The 22098-nt window shown below is 40.7% G+C and overlaps 1 protein-coding gene across 3 annotated transcripts in view; it reads right to left on the reverse strand.

Annotated features, from left to right (window-relative positions):
• Positions 1-238: 238 nt before the first annotated feature.
• atxn7 (ataxin 7) overlaps positions 239-22098 on the reverse strand; it is a 31396-nt gene continuing 9536 nt past the window's right edge. For 2 of the 3 annotated variants that reach the window (XM_015002478.2, XM_088005439.1), the window contains 10 exons: positions 21924-21992; positions 12557-12661; positions 8432-8714; positions 7115-7458; positions 6705-6787; positions 4864-5144; positions 4566-4755; positions 4360-4481; positions 2329-3469; positions 239-1669 (listed from right to left, as the gene is read on the reverse strand). In XM_015002478.2, the coding sequence (XP_014857964.2) occupies positions 1652-1669; positions 2329-3469; positions 4360-4481; positions 4566-4755; positions 4864-5144; positions 6705-6787; positions 7115-7458; positions 8432-8714; positions 12557-12661; positions 21924-21992 (2636 nt within the window). In that variant the 3' untranslated portion in view covers positions 239-1651. The remainder of the gene's footprint in view (positions 1670-2328; positions 3470-4359; positions 4482-4565; positions 4756-4863; positions 5145-6704; positions 6788-7114; positions 7459-8431; positions 8715-12556; positions 12662-21923; positions 21993-22098) is intronic. The other variant, XM_015002480.2, reaches the window with a different exon arrangement.

The following is a 22098-nucleotide window of genomic DNA, read 5'->3' on the forward strand; positions in this document are numbered from 1 at the left end:
GGTTGGTTGCTGCAACACATCATGAACTTTTTGAGTCACAGACATTTTGAATCATTTCATGATGCACTGCAGCAAAAAAAAAAAAAAAAAAAGCCATGAAATAACTGAATACTGAAATAATTATTCATTATCATAAGTTTTGATTTCTTTTTTTTTTATGAATTCAGATGGAATTCTATAACCACACATCGCGCCAAAGATTGACGTAATAAGTCGGGATATTGTTTTTTTCTTTCAATTTGTTTTGTGGATAAATAACGCATTCATTTTTGTTCAGAACATTTCTGCAGTTTTGGCACTCCATAGCCAACAGCCGCCCCCCCTCCCTCCCTCCCTCTTTATGACCGTGAGGCGTCGTGGAAAGTAACAACCAGAGATTTGGTAGTGGTTACTCACTGGGAGGGACAATTACACCCCACAGAAGACGAGTAGACGTGCAAGTTTGTTCCAGTTAAGACGTACCATTTACCTGATTCCATGTGGAAAACATTACAATTCACATCTGTCCACACATGGCTGAGAATTTCACACCGCTTTGTGGGGATACAGTAGGGAAGTTGTGGCTTTAACGATCCCCTGCCCCACACCCCCACCCTTCTCCTCTTATAATAGAAAGTAGTTGGCAAAGCTGTGGCAGTTTTTTTGGCGAGCTTTGTGGACAGCTAAGCACAATTATTTAGTGCGCTTCACAGTTCGGGGGTGGGAGGGTAGGTCTACTGTCGCTGCGTTTTTTTTGTTTTTTCTTGTACAATGTATAGATTCAGGAAACTGAGACGTCCCCTCAGGGACAGGCTTTTCTCGCTGACAAAAGAACCGATCCAACGGGCACATCAGGTGTCCTTTTTCACATTTAAAAGCACAACCGTCTTCACCAAGTCTACAAAGACCCTTTGTAGTCCAGTGTTAAAAAAACAAACAAACAAAAAAAACAAAAAAAAACAAAGCTCATTAGAAATCAGAAAAAAAGGTAACACTTGCATAATTTTTCTGGATGATTAGAAGAGTTGACCAGATTATCCGCTAGGGGGCGACTGCGTGTAACCCTCGGTCACCGAACGCGTCGGACAGTAACGGACATTTTAAAAAGTAGTTATGTTGTGATTTAAGGTGTTGGAATTAGAAACGTTGAGTCTCCTTGCAAGGCTTCTGAGATCAGGCGATGGGGGTGGAATAAAGCTGGGGACTCCAGCAGAATTTAACATGTAGGGGGGCGGAGGAGTAATATAAAAAAGAAATAAAAACACACGCACGTTTACACACTCGCTCTTGAACTCGAATGGAAATAGATCAGCTTGTTGTGTTCCCTCCATCTCCAAAACAGTTGGGAAGACCTCTTGGATTTAGTGGGGCAGAGGGACGCAGGTGGGGCGCGGGGGTTCTGCTTTGCATTCAGTATCTCTGCCCACCTCTTTGCAAGCACACACGCATACACACACACACGCACCTGATGCACACATGGCTTTGGGAGAAATAGTAAGGACCACATCTACTTCACTGGGCAGTCCAGATCATCTCCACCCTGAGGATTGTGGGAAGCTGAGAGTCATGTGGATTTTATTTCACAAGGCCTAGTGCAGTCCAGAACAGATTGCAGACCACTCTGGACTTTCCTCTGTCCGCCTGTTTCCAACGCAGAGGCAGGAAGTCGCTGTCAGGGACGAGCTTTTGGCTGCAGAGGCGAAAGGATAAAAAGTAGATCAACTGAAGGATGACTTGGTTAAGCATCAAGTATTTCCGAAATGTTTTATCCTACATTTCTTAAACTTTTATAGTTCATTGTTTATATCACAGGCTGTCATCCCTTTAGTTTGATAAGATCTCATCTTATCTCATTATTTGGTCAGCAACTTGAACTTCAGCCGCGCCTCAACGCAAAGCACATTTTGTCTCATTACAACTACAAACTCTTACAAACGACATTTTATTGGGGTTTTCTTTAAAAGACCAAAGCGTTGCGCTTATTTTCAAAGACGACAAAAAGAAAAACACTTTGCAAATAAAAACCTGACACTTATAATGTTCAAACCTACCCTCACTTTGTAGATGAACCGTCTGCAACTTTGGGTGGGTAGAGTAACCAAAAATTGTACTCACCCATTTGTATTTTTAAATGTCCTCCAGTTCCAGTGTTAGATGTTCAATAAAAATTACTTTAATGATCTTTGTGTGTACTTTGCATTATTTTGCCATTATCATTGTTCTAGTTGAAAACGGTCTTATAACGACTATTATTGTTTATCGCAATGATTTCTTGGACAATTAATCGCCCAGTTACATTTATCGTGGCAGGCCGAGTGGCACAGACACGTTTACGTCTGGGACACTAACCTGATGTAAATGAGAGTTGTTGGGCAGACCCGGCGTCCCTGGAATGCTCCGGCTGTGCTTCCCGTGGATGTTGTTAAGAGCGGGGGACTTGGTCATTTTGGGCCGGCCCGGTCCGGTTCCTCCTGCTGCTCCGTCCCTACCCAGACCTCCGCCTCCACTGTTGACGCCGCCGGAGGCGGAGGAGCTTTTCCGCTTCTTGGCCTCCAGGCGACCGTCTGCCGAGTGGTGGCTGAAGTTGGCGTGGTGGTCCGACGACGAGGCGGGCTGGTGGTGGACGAACGGCCCCAGAGAGAGCGTCGAGTCGCTGCTGTTCATCACCACGCTCATGCGCTTTATGGACTCGGCGGGGCTGCCCGAGGGCGGGCCCCGCGCCGGCGGCCCCGACGAGCCGCCCGCCGAAGGCTCCGCCTTGAGGCTGAGCGAGTTGGTCCGCACGCTGGGGCCGCAGTTCAGCCCCACGCTGTGAACGCCGCTGTGGGAGGAGGACAGCGAAGACGAAGCTCCCAACGAGCCGTGGTGGTAGGTGCTCCCTGAGCTGCCCGCGTTTGCACAGTTCTTCTTGAACGACGAAGGGGCACCGATGTACGAAGAAGAGGATTCAGAAGAGCAATGGGATGAGGAAAGGAGAGAACTGTTCTTCCTCTTCTTTCCCGAGCTGAAGCTAGTGCTGCTACTGTTGTTCGCTCCGGCGCTACCCCCGCTGGTGGAGTTCGGTACGACGGGCGCGGAGGAGCCAGAGGAGAGCTCCTTGGGCTTGAAGGATGAGGAAGATGATTTGGTAGCGGCGCTGCTGCTGCTGGATGAACGCGACTTCAGCGCCCGGCCGGAGGCTAGCGAAGCAGCTGAAGACGACGAGGATGAGGACAAGTGGGCTGAAGGCATCTGCGGCAACGAAGACACTTGTCTGGCCTGCGTGGTGCCATAGGCCGGGTGCTCAGGCCCGCCCTGGAGGGAGCTGTGAGCGTTTAAGGTGGTCCCGTAGGAGAGCGATGACTTGCTCTCGACAGATTGGCTGTAGGGGCTTTGGGGCAAGGTCGCCGGGGGGCTCAGGAAGCCTGACGAGGGAGTGCTACCGTGGGAATTTGTGCTTGTCCTGTGGAGGGATGTGAGAGAGGAATTCTCCAAGGCCAGGGGGATTTTCCTACACAGCAAGAAACACAAGAATTATTACTTTCTTTTTCAATACAAACTAAAACCTCTAGTTCTTAGTCAACTTTAGGTAAAAGCTGCAAGGCGTCTTTCTGCTGCCTCAATGCGCTTTGGGAAAGGACTCATACGATAAAACTTCAATAAAACACAACGAAGCTAAACGTTTGTAACGTGTCATAATGTGGAGAAGAGGAACGTTTTTAAAGATGAATTTCTTTCTACATTTAAGATAAAATACTTCAATTGTATATTTACATCCACACATATTTCATCGTAAGATTTTATACTTTAGCAGACTTCTTATAACATTCTGGTCATTTATGTACAAAGTATCATAAATAATGAAACCCCAAAATGCTCACATTTGGTTTAGGGGTGTGATAAAAAGCTAATTAACTGCTTTTAAATCAGTACAATAAATAAAAAAAGAACTACTACTAAGTCTTGTATTTTCATTCATTTAAGGTAGATTGTTTAAAGTTTCACACATTTTTTTAAACAACATTCAAAGATCTGATAAAGTGAATTTAAAGTTGTAGAGAGCAAAAAGGTAGTGAAGCAGAACACTTATGTATTTTTTAAAATTGGGTGTGTTTTCAATTGGTAACTGAACACCGTAAATACTGATAGTAAATTAGTTAAAATCTACCTCTGGTTTAGCAAATGAAACATATAAATCACTGTGAAAATAACTGCATTTGCTAAGAATTATCTGATGATTTTTTTTTTTTGCTTTAGAAAGAAAAAAAGTCCAACATTTTTCCATATTTTTTCACTCATCAGGTGCTGAAAAAGTATCAAAAAAAGACAAATCACACACTTTTATAGACTATTGCATTCAGTATGTGGTGCTGAAACCAAACAAAAACTAGAGATTCTCACTTCCACATCTGAGAGTTAACGTGCTTTTCCATCATGGTGGTCAGGGCGCATCGCACTCTGTCCCACCGCCTATCAAAGGAGTAAAAGCCTCTCCCCATCAGTCGACTTCCAAAGGTACAGTACTGAGAAGAGAGGTGGGGTTTGGGTGAGAAACAAAAACAGCCATTCTCTGTTTAAAAAAGAAAAAGTGTGCTAACAGGACTTACAGCTGCCGGTCGTGGGTGGTAACCTGAATAGAGAAAGTCCAGTTTGTCCGTTCCATCTTCCCGCTCCTCGTTCTCTCCCTCGTCGCTTGAGGGTCTGGATAAAACGTCTGGGGTGGGCTGGGGATGGTGCAGGGACTCGTGGACTACCGAAGGATCTCCAGAGGAACCTCCAGCGTGACTGTTGTTCAGTCTGATTAGCACAGACGGATAGAAACGTTCGCAGAAACATGCTAACCGTTTCAGAAAACCACACAAACGGGACACAGACGTGTTTGAACAAACGCGGTGCGGTGCTTACCGTGGAAGACCAGGACTGTGAAATTTGGGCTTTCCGAGTGGCAAAGGCTTCGTGGTATCAGGGGCTGGTACGTTGCCATGAGAAACCGGGTGGGTGTCATGGCTAGGGGCGAGCTGGGGAGAGGGGTGTGGGTCCCTGAGAGGGGCAGTTTGCTGGGAATGGGTTTGGTGCAGTTCTCGTTCCCTGTCCCGCTCTCTCGTTCTGTTCTTGTGTTCTGCCAGCAAAATGTCGAAGCGCTTCCGTCGTCCAGGCACGGCCCTCCGATGGCCTAAGGAATGTGTCTGCAGGGGCGTTAAACAGGTAATAATGCAACTTTTTTCCTCACCACACTTTTTCCTTCCACTCAACTTTTCATTAAAATGCTTTAGATGCAGCACTCTGAACAGCCGACTTCTTCAGCGACGTCCTCGTGGAGGACGCCAAAGACAACAAACTGACAAACGTTTCTGTTGAAAAGTGTTTTGAAGCCAGTCGTTTGTCATGTCCGCAACAGAATTTTGGGTTTTTGTTAGCTGTGCGCCTACACTTATAAACCCAGAGGATATATCATCCTGTGGTTCATAAATGTGTAATATCAGTTTCACTTTCAGAATTACTGTCATAAAGTAACTTTTTGGGGAACGCTCAAGTTATTTAAGGCTCCCATATTGGGTGCTGTTCAGCAGTTCTTAGATCCAAGATAAATTTCTTTGCCTCGTCGTACTCAGAGTCCGTTCATCACTGCAGACTACATGGTGTTAAGTTCTGTATTTGGTATTAAGAAACAGCTTTTGACAAATTTCAGAAATACAGACCCCTTTCCAAAACACATCAGTGCACGTTTAAGGCGCCTATCTGCAACCTGCGTTAAAGGCCACTTCAGAACACAAGTGACAATAAGCAGAGAAACTTTACAGCTAAAAATATTGACATTTAATCAAGTCTAACAATATTTATAGTTATTTCTGCTCTCATGGTCCCATTAATGGAAAGCAACAGTAAGAGAAACTATCCAGACTCTACTTTTGTAAAATGACGTAAACGCCATGCAGTTTGTCATAACTGGAACTGCAACTAATGATTATTGTAGTTATTGATTAATCGATTGTTCTGATGATTAATTGGATAATAAAAATTGGCAAATTCAGCCGATTTTTTTCTGCAATATTTGAAATGTATTAAAAGATGCAAATAATTAAATTGATAGTTGTTTTTTTTTTTTACAGAATTTGAATCAGGTGAAGCTAAAACTGAGCCACTTGAGGAGTTCTGGGAGAACATATTTACAGACAAAGTTGTTTATCGTAAATGCTTTTTTGAACATCTTTGGCTTAATTACTGCTCTGAGTGTGTTGTTCCTTCAGCATTTGGCCTTTTTTTCAGTCTTTGTACTCCAAGTAACGACTAAATGATTACCAAGTTAGTTGACAATTATTTCAATAATCCATTCGTCGAGATTAATCTGATTAATCATTTCAGCTCTAGTCGTCATCATGATAAATTACAATTCTGATTACAGTAAAAAACCAACACACACACACGCAAAAAAAAACCAATAATAGTAAACAACTAGTTTTTAACCAGCAGAAATGACAGAAATGTTTTCTTGAAAGAGGCTAAAGACATTAAACCATCAGCTGCTTTGAAGGTGAAAACTTTACTCATATTCACTGTAGACAGAAAAATGAGAATTTCTGCCAAAAGAAATTGTCATGTTTGAGATTAATCTCAGAATTTTTTTTATTTTTATTTTTTAGAAAACTAGAGGAAATTCAAGTTTGAAGTCAAATTTCCATGAGCAGATGTTGAAGATGCTCTGTCAACATTTGCTCATTTGCTGAGCTAAAAGCAGTGTGGGTTACCTTGCATGTTAGTGATCTTGTGCAGGGTTTCCGACCTGTAGCATCCATAACGCCACAGTGAATATCAGGGTTGAACTCACGCTCTGCAAGCACAAAAAGTCAGGGTAAAAAAAAACAAACAAAACAAAACACAAACATGTTAGCTCGTCCGCTACCAACATGTACTGCGTGTCTGTCTTTGAAAAGTTAATCAGATGAAATCTGTTTCTTGTTAGAGGTGGGAACTCTAAGATGAACAAATTAGGGAGCTGATGCAATATGTGAAAATTGAAAAACACTGCAAGAAAGAAACACGAATATCTAGAAGAGTTAGATGATTAAAGAACAACAAAAGACAGCAATCGTGATGGTATTAAATAAAAATAATCTGGATTAAAAAAAAAGGTGTCGTTGTTCCCCTTCCGACTGACCTGAGACCTTCTTGTTAACGTGGCGTTTGCTACTGGTGCTGCTGTCTTGCTTCTTGTCTGCGGGGAGGCCCTTGCCGTTGGGAATGGGACCAGAAACCAGCAATGGAGGCTTTGGTATGGGGGGACAGTTAAGGCCTGGTTTAAGGGCTGATGATGATGATGACGGCAATGATGAGGACGACGACGACGACGACGTGGGAGTCGTGATGGCGGCAGTGCTCACAGTGGTGTTAGAAGAGGGCGTAGAGGAGGAGGAGCAGGAAGAGGCGGGGGCAGAGGGAGCCTGCAGCGGCTTCGCTGACGAGTCCACCTTCAGGTTCATCTTCTCCACCTTCACAGCTGGGCTGGAAGAGAAGGTTACAGATACGAAATGTGAGAATCGAGAAAGGTGGGGCTGATTTAATGGATCTGAAGATTTAAGTTTTTGAAATATCTGGATTTTCCTTCTTTTCCCCACCAGTGCACTCCTTGTGTTTCCATATTTTGGAGTGATTTCTGGCGGCCGTCTTGTTTGACAAGCATGTTTTCCAGCTTTTGACTTTAAATTCACGTCAACTTCAGGATACAATTCATTGATTATTATTTTTAATTACGAGAACAAAGTCGTAGGTTTAGGAATTTTATGAGAACTTGACCACAACAAATAAAAAATTTAAATGAGAAATGTTCACATTCTGATGTCGGTTTTACAGGAAAGGACATATTTCATCTTTTACCACATCGGCATCTAATTATAATCAGCAACCACTGAGTCGAAGAAAGAATCACACAGACGTGTCAGATCTAGAAGCTTTTTTCTCATTAAACCCTTTTTTTTCTCTTAATTTTAAGATGTTATTCTGGTAAAATTCCATCATTATTCTGTTAGTATTATGACTTTTTTCTAATAATTAAACACTAGTCCTCCGTTGCACAACTCTCAGAAGCAATGACTGAAACAAAAGCCACTCTTTGAAAATATTCTCTGTCATTTGCAACTTCTTTTTTAGAAAAGACAGCAAGACAGAAAAAAATATTAAAATCGGATTATGTGTGGGAAAAAATAAAAATAAGAAAAAATCGGAGATTTTATTTTTAAGCCAAATCGTCCAGACCTAGAAGTATCAAATCTTGTGTTAGAATCACTGATGCAGACGGAAGAAAACTGAGCGAGATGTGAAACCGTGAAAGGGCCCGTTTGGACAAAACCGACCACTGATCAAAACCAACAAAACGTATGATACCTACGTACAAGAAGTTTATGTTGAACAATAAAGAATTCACAATTCCCAGAAAAGTTGGAACCAAACATCCAAACTAAAAAGGATTAAAACTTACATTTTGTCAGACGAGCCCGTCCTGCACGTGGAGTGGGGAGGTCTTCGCTGAATGGTTTGCAGCTTGTCTTTGGCTGATTTCGGAAATTTTGGATTGGAGGAGGATGACGACGAAGACAACGACGACACGCTGGAGAGGGCGCTGGACGTTCGGCCGGGGATCCCTCCGCTTGGAACTCCGGCCACGGAGCCCGAGCTCAGTCCGCTGCCGGCACTTCGGTTTCTGCCCGACACCGGGAAGGGCGACGTGGAGACCGGCTTGCTGGTGGAACTGTGCCTTCTCTCTGCAAAAACGGCACAAAACAGACCGAAATCAACAAAACCAGTAAGAGCAAATGAAATTCAGAGGTGGGTAAAGGACCCAAAGATTGTACTCAAGAGTAGCAGTTCTCCAACATATTTTCACTCAAGTAAAAGGTAACTGTCCAAGAATTTACTCAAGAGTAAAAAGGTATTTGCTCAAAAGTCTCCTCAAGTAGTGTGTAACTGATCAAATTATCAGTAATACTTGAAAATTACATCATCAATTGGACCAAAATGTAAAATGAAATGGAATTTGTGGTATTTCAAGGATGGAAATGGCAATAATTCATATAAGTAATAAATAACAAAATTGGGCAAAAGAACATTGTTCCAAATCAGTTTCTCACAAAAAAAAAAAAAAACTTATGAAACTAGCAAAAACTGCAGGTGTCTGTGTTTGGTGAATCTGTGGTTAAAATGGTTTGTCCTTCATTCTACATCACAATGAGGCATGAAGAGGCGAACAGACACATTGATGTTCTTCTTTAAAGCATTGAACAGGTTTCCCCCCCAACAACAAGAAAAAGGACCATTTGTGATTCATGCCTCCACAGCCTGAAATAGAAACAGCCAATAGGTCAAGAGCTTTATATCCAGACTGAGCATCACTCAACAGCTGCCGTGCAGACTGATAAAAGGCTGCACGGGAGAAGGAAAGGTTAGGGTGAGTCTTTATTGTGGGGGGGGGGGGGGGGGAAAGGGACAAAAATAGAAGAATGAAATATCACACATCAGATCCAAAACGAACTCTGATCGGTTGAGGAGTTTCCAGAATGAAAGACACGGCCGTGTATCAGAGCTGGTACAAAATCCCAGGAGGCGACCACAGAAACGTTGGGTCTCGTAACGGGACTCTCAGCTGCTAATGTTAGAAATAAAGCAAATCAGGGGTCTGAAGGCAAATTCAGCATTTACTCTGGCATGGTTCTCGTTGATGTTCTCGGCTCGAAAGAAAGAAAAAGGTTTTTAACACTGAAATTTTTATCGCTACTGCTAAGATGAGGCATGGAAGCTGCAATAAGCACAAAATGCAAGGAAGGAAAAGCGCATGGAGAAAGAAGACAAAGGAATCAAAAACAAGAAGTGAGGGGTTGACATTTATCGTATCGTTTATCAAGAACAATTTATTATAAGAATTTAAATTTATTGTGATGATTCATTTCACTGGTGGTAAATAAGAAAACAAAACTGATCGGAATGTTATTTTTGCTATTTTCTCCACACTGTTCCACAAGAGCGTCAAGAAATATCAATGAATGTGACAAAAAGATTAAATGCAGTTACACACTTTTTTTTTTTTAAGTGGAGAAGTGAAGGTCAGATAATTTGGGTTTATTAATACTATGCCACGCAGTCACATATTACTAATAAACAGCTTTTTAAAAAAAATCAAATGCCACACTTCCATACTGATTATAACCTTAAAGCAACACCTAAAATGACCTAAATATATTCAGAATACACTTGTCAGTCAATAAAACATTTCAAATGCATTCATCCAAGAAAAAAGAAAGAAAAAAAAAAACATTTGTGGAAGTCTACTAGACCAGGTCTGTACCTGTTCAACAGATTCATAAAAGGGCAGGAAAGTGAACAGGCGCTCGCAGAGTCCAGTCCTGTAGTCAGCGTCCTCCCCCCTCCCCCATCCCCTTGCTGGGATCAGCCGCAGAAGCTCAAACACCTTCCAGAAGACCGATGGGCTCAAAGCAGGACGTTCACATCATATTGAGATGATCTGGATGATGTCGAGATCAGTGCTTCTGCCCCGGTGTTAACTCCGCATGGGGTCTTCCCGTAACGACATGAGAAGGAAGAACACGGAGTAAAAACCCAGCAAGAGACCTGCTAATCTGTATGGCCGCGTACGGTTGGAGAGCTGCACTTTAATTTGACACTTTTGTTGCAGAATTGAAACAAAAAAAAATAAAAATTTCAAACCTAAGCGTATCTGCAACTAATTTGATACAAAAAGTGAACCAAGAGAGGGAAAAAAAGAAAAAATAGAAAAAATGGAATCCTGCAATTTTAATGGGTCCTGAGATTCAACACTGCAAATATGAGGATTTACTTATAATTACTGCAGAGGGTGAATCCTCGGCTCCAGGAAACCTACAGTAAGGGGACTTAAAGCTGCTGCTAGCATGTTTGGAAAAAGAAAAACCAATTTACAGACAATATGGTCGTATAACTCATCATTGCACAACTGAACCAAACAGCACAAAACATGTTAAAATCACCGTAAATGACTCATTATGGATGCTTGCTATCTATGATTCAGACTTTGAGTCTACAACAGTCTGGCAGTCACCTGCTGGGATGCCGTCAGTGCGGCTTTAATTTCATTGACTGGCAGGGGACTAACCTCCAGGCTCCCCACACCCCCGTCTCAAATTAACAATCACCCTGACAGGACTGACAGCCAATCTACACGTAGAAGCAGATCAGAAATAATATATCCCACGCTGGTGATAATGTTTAACGACGTAGGAGGAGCCAAGTGAAGCATAATTGTAGAGGTAGATCCTTGCAGGAGCACTGCGCTGTTCTGCCTCCCCCTGGTGGCTGGTCTTGACAAGAGTTACAGCTGTCACACTTTAGAGAGGATAAAAGGCACCGAGAAGAATCCACTGACAAATGCTAGCACTAAAATGGTACTTTATCAAGTATTGATTTTTAAAAAAATGCAAGGCAGCTCTGATTGAGACTGAACTTGGGTCCTGGAACAGCTCCAATGATGTGTTTTTGCATTGATTTTAAAAATGTTTGTCTGGCCCCCATCTCATCTGATGTCCTTCCTCTTTTAAAAATTATTTACAGTACATATGTGGAGATTCTTTTAAAAATTAACTAGCTCTTATTTAACTTTTTATTGACCAGGAATAGTTAATGTAAATGTTTTGTTGTCCTTTTAGAGTAATTTACCAATTTTACTTTTTGTTTTTGCCTAAAATATGAAGCCCTTTAGTCAACTTATCTAATTAAATGCATTATATATGTAAAACTGACAACAGTGACATCGGACATGGGAGTTTTTTGTTAAATTAGCTTTAAACAGGTGTAACGCATGGCTTCGCCTTATGTATTTGAGACAGAAGATGCCCCAGCTACTCTTATATCATTTGTTTGGCAGCATTTCAGGTTTCTGGTAGGAATGAGAAATGGCAACGGAATGATCAATGATCAATATGTAAGAACGACTGATGGCTGGACATCACAATCACTGCAACAGCTACTAGGAAACAGTAAATGTTGTACTGCAGACCATGTACAGTTTCTCTTCCTAAAGTTTGAAGAGAATCAAAGAAATCTGAAAAAGAAAAACATCAGATTCTTGACTTTGTGAACTAAAAGCATTTTTTGCAACATAAATTTGATATTTTAACCTTCAGGATAACAGTTGTGTGCTTAAATGTCATTTTATTAATCATATCATAGGATTTTTTTATTAATCTGCCAAATGATTTTAAAACAAGCTCAATATTATTTAACTTCAACAAGTACCCATCCAATGTCGAGACAGCTATTTATTCACTTTTTAACAGTTTGTAAATGGGTCTTTTATCAATGCATTTGACCACAACTGAACTTTTGAGGACATTTATGACGTTGATATTGCCCGATAATGATAATGAATCTGGCACTCCTGCTTTACCTGATAACTACAGGTAAAGCAGTAACATAAAAACATCCTGTAAACATCTTCAGAAAGAGGCCGCATGACTCAGAAGCTGCACGTCCATCGGCGGCGTTCCCAAGACCTTGACTTAAGTTTGTAAACCCAGCCTCACAATGTCCTGACAATCAGCCTTCGAGTGACACTTACCGTAGTGTGCTTGGAAGGCTTGTGGCTTGACCACATGACCGCAGTGGCTGCACATCACCAGGTAGAAGTCGTCCTGTGCGGGACACTGACCAAATATGGGCATGTCTGTAAACGGTGGACAGAGAGCACAAGTTAAGGAGGGGAAAACAAGTTCAACCTGCATTCATCACATTCATTTATGTCTGAAACAGTCATTTGTTGTGATAACTTTGTGGTGGCTCCAAACAGGTTCATCTCAGCATAAAGGAACTCCCTTTTTTTATTGTGCATGAATGAAAAGATCACAAACTTTTAGTAATTTAGTTTTAAAAGCTAATTTACAACAGGGCTGCATAAGACACAACACAATATGTTTCTTTAGTATATTGCAGAGTTACAGACTACTTTGTGTCAAACTGCCAAGTAAAATCTGCACAAGGGACTTTGCTCTTACATGGGAGGGAGCTGCAAACACGGATCAGTACTAGGTTTCTGTTCACCAAGGAGAGCAGTGACAAGACGTAGAAATAAGAGAAATGCTGATAAGAATCAAAAATAGGTTACTCAAACCTGGAAACTGAATAAAGTTTTACCCATGGTGCTAACTGGACTGCCTTACAAACCTGGTGGCAACAGAAAGCTGGATTTTTTAAACGTTTTGTACAAAAGCTGATCGTTACATTGGACGTTAGGACTCTTTGTTCTATTTAAAAAATTTAAAGACTTCAAGCACGTATGACTCAATCTGTGACATTGACACAGTAGTGGCAACTTTTTCTTTACCAAGTCCCAACGAGTCAAAAACATTTCCCAAAAGCTGTTCGACAGAAATATGTGGGATCACATAAATGTGGCTGCACATCAGACCACAAACTCTGAGGGGAGGAACAGAAGAGGGCGCAGAAGAACACCTCACTGCTATACTTGCTAGGATAATCATCAATGAAAAATCTGATAGCTTTTATTTATGGACATGAACCTTTACTGCAGCACACTCAGCGTAGTTTTAATGAAAAACAATAATTAACAACAATGGGAGAAAAAAAAATCATGATGCGTTGTCTTCCTTTATATTCATACCCATCAAACTTTCCCCCCATTTTGTCAAGTTACAAACAAACTTCAAAGCATTTTATTTAGATAAATTCACAAAGACATAGGGGAGCATATTTTTCAAGGTTTCCAACATATTTAACAACAAAAAAGTAACTAAACTGGAAAACCAAAAGCATCAAAAATACTAAGGAACGCAGCACACAGAGAGGACAGAGCTTAACATCTTTCAGTCAATATGGAAAATGCTGATAGAGAAACGCCACATGACCTTTTGCATTGAGAAACAAAGTGGTGGCAGAAGCATGGCGTGGGAAGTCTTTATTCAGCAGGGACAGGGACGCTGGTCAGAGTTGTTGAAAACACATGCAGTGAAATACAGGTGAAGATTTTGAAATCCAGACCATCCAATTTTTATTTAAACCAAACTTGCAGCTATAATTGAAGAAAGGTAGTGCGAGTGTGTTTGCTCATTTAAGTAGCCTATTTAGGGACCATTTGTGGTATATTCACAAATGGTGAAGGTCTGCATTAGGGCCACAGTCTGGTCCTAATGCAGAGGACCCTCCTTTTTTAAGAATTACAGATTACATGTAGAGGTTTGATGTGGTTAAAGTTTTGGTTAAGGTTAGGGTAAGCGATTGAGTTTGCCATAAATGCAGGTACGAAAATAAACAAAAGTCTAATATGGACAGAAATACAAACTTGTGTTTCTGAAAGACATTAACGCACTACCCTCACAAAACATCCAAATAAACTACACTGAAGTTTATTTGGATAAAAAACCAAAAAGTAAAAAAAAAAAAAAAGAGTTAAAAAAAAAGGTTTGGTGTTTATGAATACTTTTACATGATGGTGAGTGTGTATGTGTGTGTGTGTGTGTGTGTGTGCGCGTGTGTGTGCAGCCTCTCCGCCCACCAACTCCACCTCACACCTTACCATGGCCCTCTCCTGCAAATCGGGAACAGAGTTTCTGTGTTGAGAATCTACAGCCAGAATCAGAAACCACCTCATTAAGGAGGCTAATTAGGAGATTGCCTGGGGTGCCGGGATGAGATGAGCAGAGGAGAGAGGATACAAGAGAAGCCAAGTGGAGACCCTCTCTCCCCAAGAGCTACTTGGCGATGGTTGTCAAGGGTTCTCCAAACATCATTGGCTGAATCTGGAAGGGAGGAGGGCCATTAAGCAAAGACCGTATAAAAGCATCTACCTGCTGGGCTCCCTCTCAGAGAGGTCAGCGGCAGTGTTTGGATGAATTGACAAGCCTGCAGCTTCTTAATATGTCAATTGGTTGAATCCTGTTGGTCAAGTGTCTCCTTCAGTAGCCGTGGTGTGGAAAGGCTTACTGTAGAAAGTCTGGTGTGTGTCATGACATAAAGAGGGGACAGTCTTCTGTAGGATATGAAAGCCATCTATTTTATCTAAAAGCGATGTTTGATAAAACATCAGATTTTTTTAAATTTTTTACTTCAAATATTCAAAGCCTGAGCTTTCAGAGAGAACCCCTCCTCAACTTTGAGGCACGATGGAGTGGTGTTTTTTTTATTTTTTATTTTACAACATCCCGCCTTTAAGATACTTCACTGTATCAGCGATCCACATGCACCACCAAAGTGACACGATTCCAAAGCTAGTCCAGAGGAATCGCGCTCCGAACCGGCTCAGTGAAGAAGAGGGAACGGGTTTCGCAGAAAAATGGCTGATGATCATGAAGACTTAGTTTTAGCTACAGATGAAGCGAAAGGTTCATCAATCGATTCAGAACCGCAAGTGCCTAAAGATTTCCACCCGTTAAACTCGGTTATTAAATGACTAGTTTATTATCTGTATCTTGAACAAATGAAATGCCACCATGCTGAACTAGGCCTCCAATTCAGTAAAGTGACACAGACCTGGTAAATCCAAACTCAAACATTTCTGAATGATTGTTCGTTTGTCTCTAAGCTGTCAGTCAGTAAATCAGAGAAAAGGATGCTAACTAAATAGAAATCAAAAGAGCTATTTATTTATACAGAAATACTCATTTTTATCTTAAACATTAGAATAAAAAAATGTCTAGAAATATTATCTGTTTAGTTTGCTTTTCTCCTTAAGGTCCCAATATTTTATACTCTTAAGACAATCTTGGGGTGTGCAACTAAGCCTTCGCTTTATCAGGAAAACATTTATTAGTGAATCTGCTGTTGGATTTTCCAATAACATGACTTGTGAGTAAGGCATCACATAAAGTATGGGGTATCAATGCAGTGAAAGTCTAACAAGCCTTAAGATATTATTTGTATATTTGGGACTGGAAAATATTGAATTCATGCTATCCTTTGTAACTGCAATATCGTGCACATGGTAACAACAGTGATTCAACATACTTTTAGCTATAGGAGGAACCTTGCAATGTGGTCTTCGTTTATTAGGGATGACTGCTGCTCAGGGGGTAAACGGTCGTCTTGCAATGATTGCAGGTTCAATTCCAGCTTCCTCCTCTAACACGTCACTCAACTTACCTACAGATCTGTGTAGGTAGGTTATAAATGTGTGTCAGTGTTGTGGCTCTGGTGTAAAGAGCTTTGAGTGGTCAAAATGACTGTAAAAGTGCCTATACAAGTTCAGTTATTTACCATTTATAAACCATTTGAAGATGGTGGGGCAAAAAGGCCAGAAGAACATAGAAAACCCTAAACTTTAGCAAACCTCAGAACCAAACAAAGAGCTGAGATCCAGGCCGAGGCCTTGGCAGCACAAGTACGAAGAGGAGAAATCGAGCCTGCGAGTCTTGGAGGAAAACAGTGAGAGTCTAGTTAATTTCAGTATCCTCAGCCATGGCAGTGATGGATGAGCTAGGTGTGATCGTAGCGGCTCTAACAGCCTCCGAGCGCCACACATGCTGGCTCAGTCTGACCCGTGGCTGACAGTGGCGCTGCGTTTCCCAGCTTTGCTAACTGTGACAGAGCCACTGTAAAATTCATAAAAAACCCACAACAGCCTGCCGAATTCATAAATCATTAATTGGCTTTTATTTCTAACCAATGTGTGTGTTCTGGTAATGATCTGCGTGGAAACACAGCTATACCACAGGAGGAATCTAACGGTGACTCATAATGGAGAGGTGAAGTCATCCGCTTCTGGTACCCCTACAGCGCACGCACACACACACACACACACACACACACACACACACACACACACACACACACACACACACACACACACACACACACACACACACACACACACACACACACACACACACACACACACACACACACACACACACACACACACACGCAGTCAGACAATTTGTATGAAGGCAAACTTCTGGCATGATCAGCATGTGTTGATCAGGCTCTATGACACAGACAACAGTCACCGACAGACGCTGCTACATAAAGAACGTGTTCCAAGCTGGCTGCAAGTCGGCTAATCTAGAAGCCCTAGCAGAAATTTTAAAACGACCACTCTGCCTGTCAGTCTTCATCTGACCAGGGGAGGAATTAAACTGATATGCTGTCAAATGACATGTCCTCACAGAGATCCAAAGAAATCCCTCTAAAGACTAGTCACTACTTAAAATGGATGCGTAGAGACTATTAGAGCTTAAAGAGCTGTCTCTTTGAAGACACGAACACATGTGGCAATAAAGCTGCGCTCCTGTCACTTGGAGCTTCCAGGAATAGTGTATTGGTCTTAGGATATGTACACAACACACCGTGTTGACCAATGAGAATTTAATATTAGATAGAGCTCCAAACACAAGGCCTGGCCGTAATCTTGAACTTTCTGAAACTTGTGAAAAGTAAAGAAAGATTAGACTGGGATTGGAGCTGCGCAGTAACAGCAAAACACGAGACAGAATGTTGATAATATGACACAATAAATACACAGACAACTGTAAATGTTGTTCATAGCAAAAAGAAGAAAGATTGAGAATAGAAAGGGAAGATAATGGAAAAAATAATTTAACTAGAGCATCACAATATAGTGAATCGTCATGGCAATATCAAGACTGCAAAGGACTGTTTGGATGCAACGTTTGGAAGGATGTAAAATGTCAAGAGTTATGCGTTCATTCATTACTATCCGCAACATATCTGGCTAATTAAATGACTCTTAACTCTCCCTGAACATTCACACCAGGTGCATTTCTTTAGTCAGTGAGGTACTAAAGTTCACAGAGAAACACGGGGACATTATGTGACTAAAGAATAAAAAGTGTTAATTGTAATCTTTTTAACTATCAGCACTTTGCAGCATCAGTATTGCAATATTTTTCTAAAAGCCACTCACCTAATTTCAATTACATTTTATGGATCCTGTTTTGGCTATGTAAAAACTAACGATTCACAGTGACAAGCCAAACGTCTTAATATACCCCTACAGCATCCAACGCACTAAAGAGGATATTATTGCCATACAGCACATAATTACTTTTTTTAAATATATTTTTATTAGGAGGGAAGGAGACATTACAAGCAAAATGTTAACTATTAATGACATAGTATGCCATATGGTAAACAACTTAGCACATAATTACTTAACAGAAATGCTCTAATTAGACTTTTAGATTTTGATGCAGACTTCTGGTTTTATTAGAGGTCTGATTTGTCGATTAGAGGTCAGAAAACTGCTATATTTTAATCACTGTCTGTGCATCACTACCTCATATCTATAACAATTATTTGCATAATTGATAAAGCGATTAAGATAAAATGCCTGATATACTGCGCAACCCTAATTTGGACAAGATGTGATAAATAAAAAAGATGTTGATTATTTACTTTTGAGTAATTTTTATTGGCTATAAAAAGAGAAAATCTCATATTCAGAGTTGATACACAAATATTATAGGACAACACAGACCGTCCAAAAACAACAGAGATCAACAAAAGCCTCCGACGCACTTCCTATGGAAAACCTGGTAGAGATCTTACAGGAGTGTGTTTTTCCAGAGAGAGCAGTGTCTATTGTATTCGGCACAGAGAAGGGCAGAACTGTGCAGGTGTTCAAGACATGGCAAACTTTGCCGCTGGTCACAAAAAGGAGTAAAGTAGGGAGAGCTCCAAACCTCTGCTTGAATGGAGTCTATATCAGCAAAAAGCACTTGCGTCATGTTTTCAGACTTAGAGGACAAGAAAGATCAATCTGCAGCTTACATCTTTGACATACAAAGAGCTTAAGGTTGCTGAGGGACTGCACCTGTAGGCAAGAACTCGACACAGCTCACTTCTGGTCTATGCAGGTTAGACTTAAAATTCCTGCTCCTGGGACATCCATACCTTATGATCACACTGCTTTCACACCGACTTGACACTTGGGAGCAAGGCTGTTCCTGCAAGTGTTTAGGTTATAGAACCTCTGAAGCTGCTTGAGGAAGACAGTTCAGCATCAAATGTGCAGACTGGTTACGGCTCAAATAGTCACTCAGATCATACAAGTCAATCTGATGCTTACGTCACTTCAAAACAAGCAGCTAAAATCGCAAAAACAAAGGGGCTTGGTTTAAAAATCATTGGCATTGACATAAGCACTAGACACTGAATGTGCGCTGGGCATTTCTTCAATATTCAATAACATCTTGCTCTGTTCCACAGCGCAGTCCTCTTTGTGGCCGTCGAAATCACGTCAACGCTTGTTGTACAGTTGTTGCTTGTCATCCTCATGTTATCTGCATCAGACTCTGCTGAACGTCCTACTCTGATGTGGTCTGAGCTTACCTTTTCACATCATGACCATCTCCGTTTTGTGGCTACCCACTTATGCCGGATCACAGTCGAAATTCCTGTAACGACTCTGATCCGGGTGGACTCTTCTAGGTGATCAGATGCTCAGAACACTTATGGATCTCAGACTGAAAGCAGGACCTGACGGGGAGCTTGAGCAACCGGCTATCGACGATCACTGGACAAACTGCAATGTGTATCTGTGATTCGGTCTCTATGGGTGTCCCTAATTTATGTGCAAAACTATCATTTCAACTAACTGGACAACTATTAAAGTTGCTTTTGTAAAACATTTTGGTTTTCTAAACTCAGAATTTTACTTGACCAGACAGACACAACTAAACCTGGCTTTAGTTGTGTCTGTCTGCCCAAAGATGCCCAAATCTTTCCTTCTGAGGGAACGCTAAGAAACTCTCTAGCCCTGAGCTTGATTTGGTGTGTGACGCAGTGTGACGAGGTTCTTCGAATAACCTTAAACTCAAACTCAGGTATCTATTGTAACAAAACTAATTCTTTAATCAAGTTAGCAATCTGGCCTTGTCACACACTACATCCTGATCAAGGTTTCTACCTAATCTGTCCCATTAGCCTGGAATAGGACAGATTAAGAAAGTGTGTATTTTGTATTGATGCTCATTCAAAATCTTGGCCTGAACTCAGGACAAATATCAGCATACGAGACGTTACAAATATATAAATTATAAACCGACGTCAAGCAGCTCGGACAGGCAAATGACCACATTCTGTGTGCCGTCTGCTCAAATATTTATAGATTGTGTATCACACCAAGACTCCAGAAAAAATTCCTCTGATAGTTCCTAAATTCTGTACTGAATTGGACAAAACTACATTTCAAAATACATCCTCAGTATGTGTAGAACAATATTCAGACCAGGCTGAGTCCTGGTTAAACTCTCTGCCATCTTGTTTAATGGAAAAAAAAAAAAAAAAACGTTCTAAAAGAGCTGCAGCTTTTAACTTGTTTCTTAAATATGTGGGACACCTTTTTAATGTCTTGTGTATTTTATTCCTTTTTGTTTTATGGTTGATTTTAATTTTGTGTTTCCAAGACCATGTAATAATGGAAGAAAAGTTTGTCCTTCATCTTGACCACAAGTCTCTGCCAGAAGAGAGATTGTATCTCAAAGAGGACATTCTGGGCTAAAATAATGGCAAAGCTCAGGGATTGTTTGTTTTGCTGACTTGACTTCTAAAGACATAGGATATTCCCTCTGTTGTGTTGTAAATAATGCAATAAGAAGTAAAAATATACAAGTTAAATCCATAAAATGTTGATCCCGTAATGGAAGAAAATCGACTAAAGCTTCAGCAGGATAAAAGCTGGTATATATTTTATACTGGTTTCTACAACGAATTTAACCCCAACTTTTTACAAAAGGAAAGACGAAGCCTCCTCTTACAAACAGTCTTTGTAACTACCACCTTTTTAGAATTAGGTCACTGTGATGGCTTGGGAAAAGGTTTTGTTTTTAAGGACATAACACTGAGATTCAATTAAGAATTGTTTGTTTCTACAAAGAGTTAAATTGCTGCTTTGAAACTTTATAGCAAATTGACTTAAAGCTCTTTTTTTACATGCTAAATGGTACAAATGGAGACACTTTGCAATAAAATTAGCTATGCAACATAGTGTGCAGAGGTTTATGCTGTAGTCACTTTACGATAAACAGCACTCCCGTCCTCTCAAAAACGGCTTCTATTTACTTTTGCGAGTTGCAGTTTTGAGGGTTTCTGTTCTGAACGAAAACACCCAGAGAATAATCTACTTTCATTTTTCCCCTATGAAAGCAATATTTTCAGGGAAGTCATTGCTGAAGTTTTGGTTTAACAAGCACATTTAGTTTCAAATGAACCAAATAGTCTTAATTTCGGGATTTAACTAAAATATTGAATTTTAAAAACAATACAAGCTGAACGTCTCCTTGATTCAAGCCAGCATATTATTTATTGTTTTCTTACATTAGTGAAAATATATTCTACAATAACAATTGTGGCTTTGAGTTTAATAATAATAAAAAAAAAGGTCAATCACTTACACACATTCTAACTACTTAAAAGATACATCATTTATCTAATGTCATTCATTGAAAGTTTTATGGCGCTTTTTTTGGGTCACAACCTTTTACTGGTTTAAATGTAAATTGAGGGCCTTACATTTAGTTTCAGCTATAAAAGGCTGCAATTGCCTTTATTTTTAGCCTGCGAACATGAAGTTACACTACTGTTCATTCAGGTGTAGTAGTTTCTTTTAAGACACGACTATTTAGACATTTTCTCACATACATAAAGAAACGTACTAAATCTGTGTTGCAGAGAGAAAACAATAAGCAGTGAGTATGTTTGGGCCTAAACTTAACTGCTGACTCCTATTGTTTTTGTGTACAGATGTAAAGGTGAAACTAAGCACGTTAACAACCATGTTTCATATTCAATAGCCAGTTGTTTACGTTGTTATTTATGCGCATGAGCACAGTAAGTTCTGACTGAACCAAACGCGTAAAGTGTTTTGAGCCACTGTGTCTTATGTTCAAACCCCTAGAACCAAAATACACCTTTGGCCCTACAGCGAAAAAAAAACAACAAAAAAAAACAACACTCACCTTCTCTGCACAAACGCATGGCTTCTCGATTTTTCCCTAAGTCTTTGAAACTTTCCTCCGATTCAGCACCTGAAAACAAGGCGATCCGACACAGGCACAGATAAATAGTTGCACTTGCTTGTCTGACCGTGCTGCTGCTACCAGTAGCGTTTCTTCATATCCAGCCTAAAAACTG

Source organism: Poecilia mexicana, unplaced genomic scaffold, assembly GCF_051168715.1.
Source record: "Poecilia mexicana isolate PSO_F unplaced genomic scaffold, ASM5116871v1 scaffold_5, whole genome shotgun sequence".
Taxonomy (NCBI): Eukaryota; Metazoa; Chordata; class Actinopteri; order Cyprinodontiformes; family Poeciliidae; genus Poecilia; species Poecilia mexicana.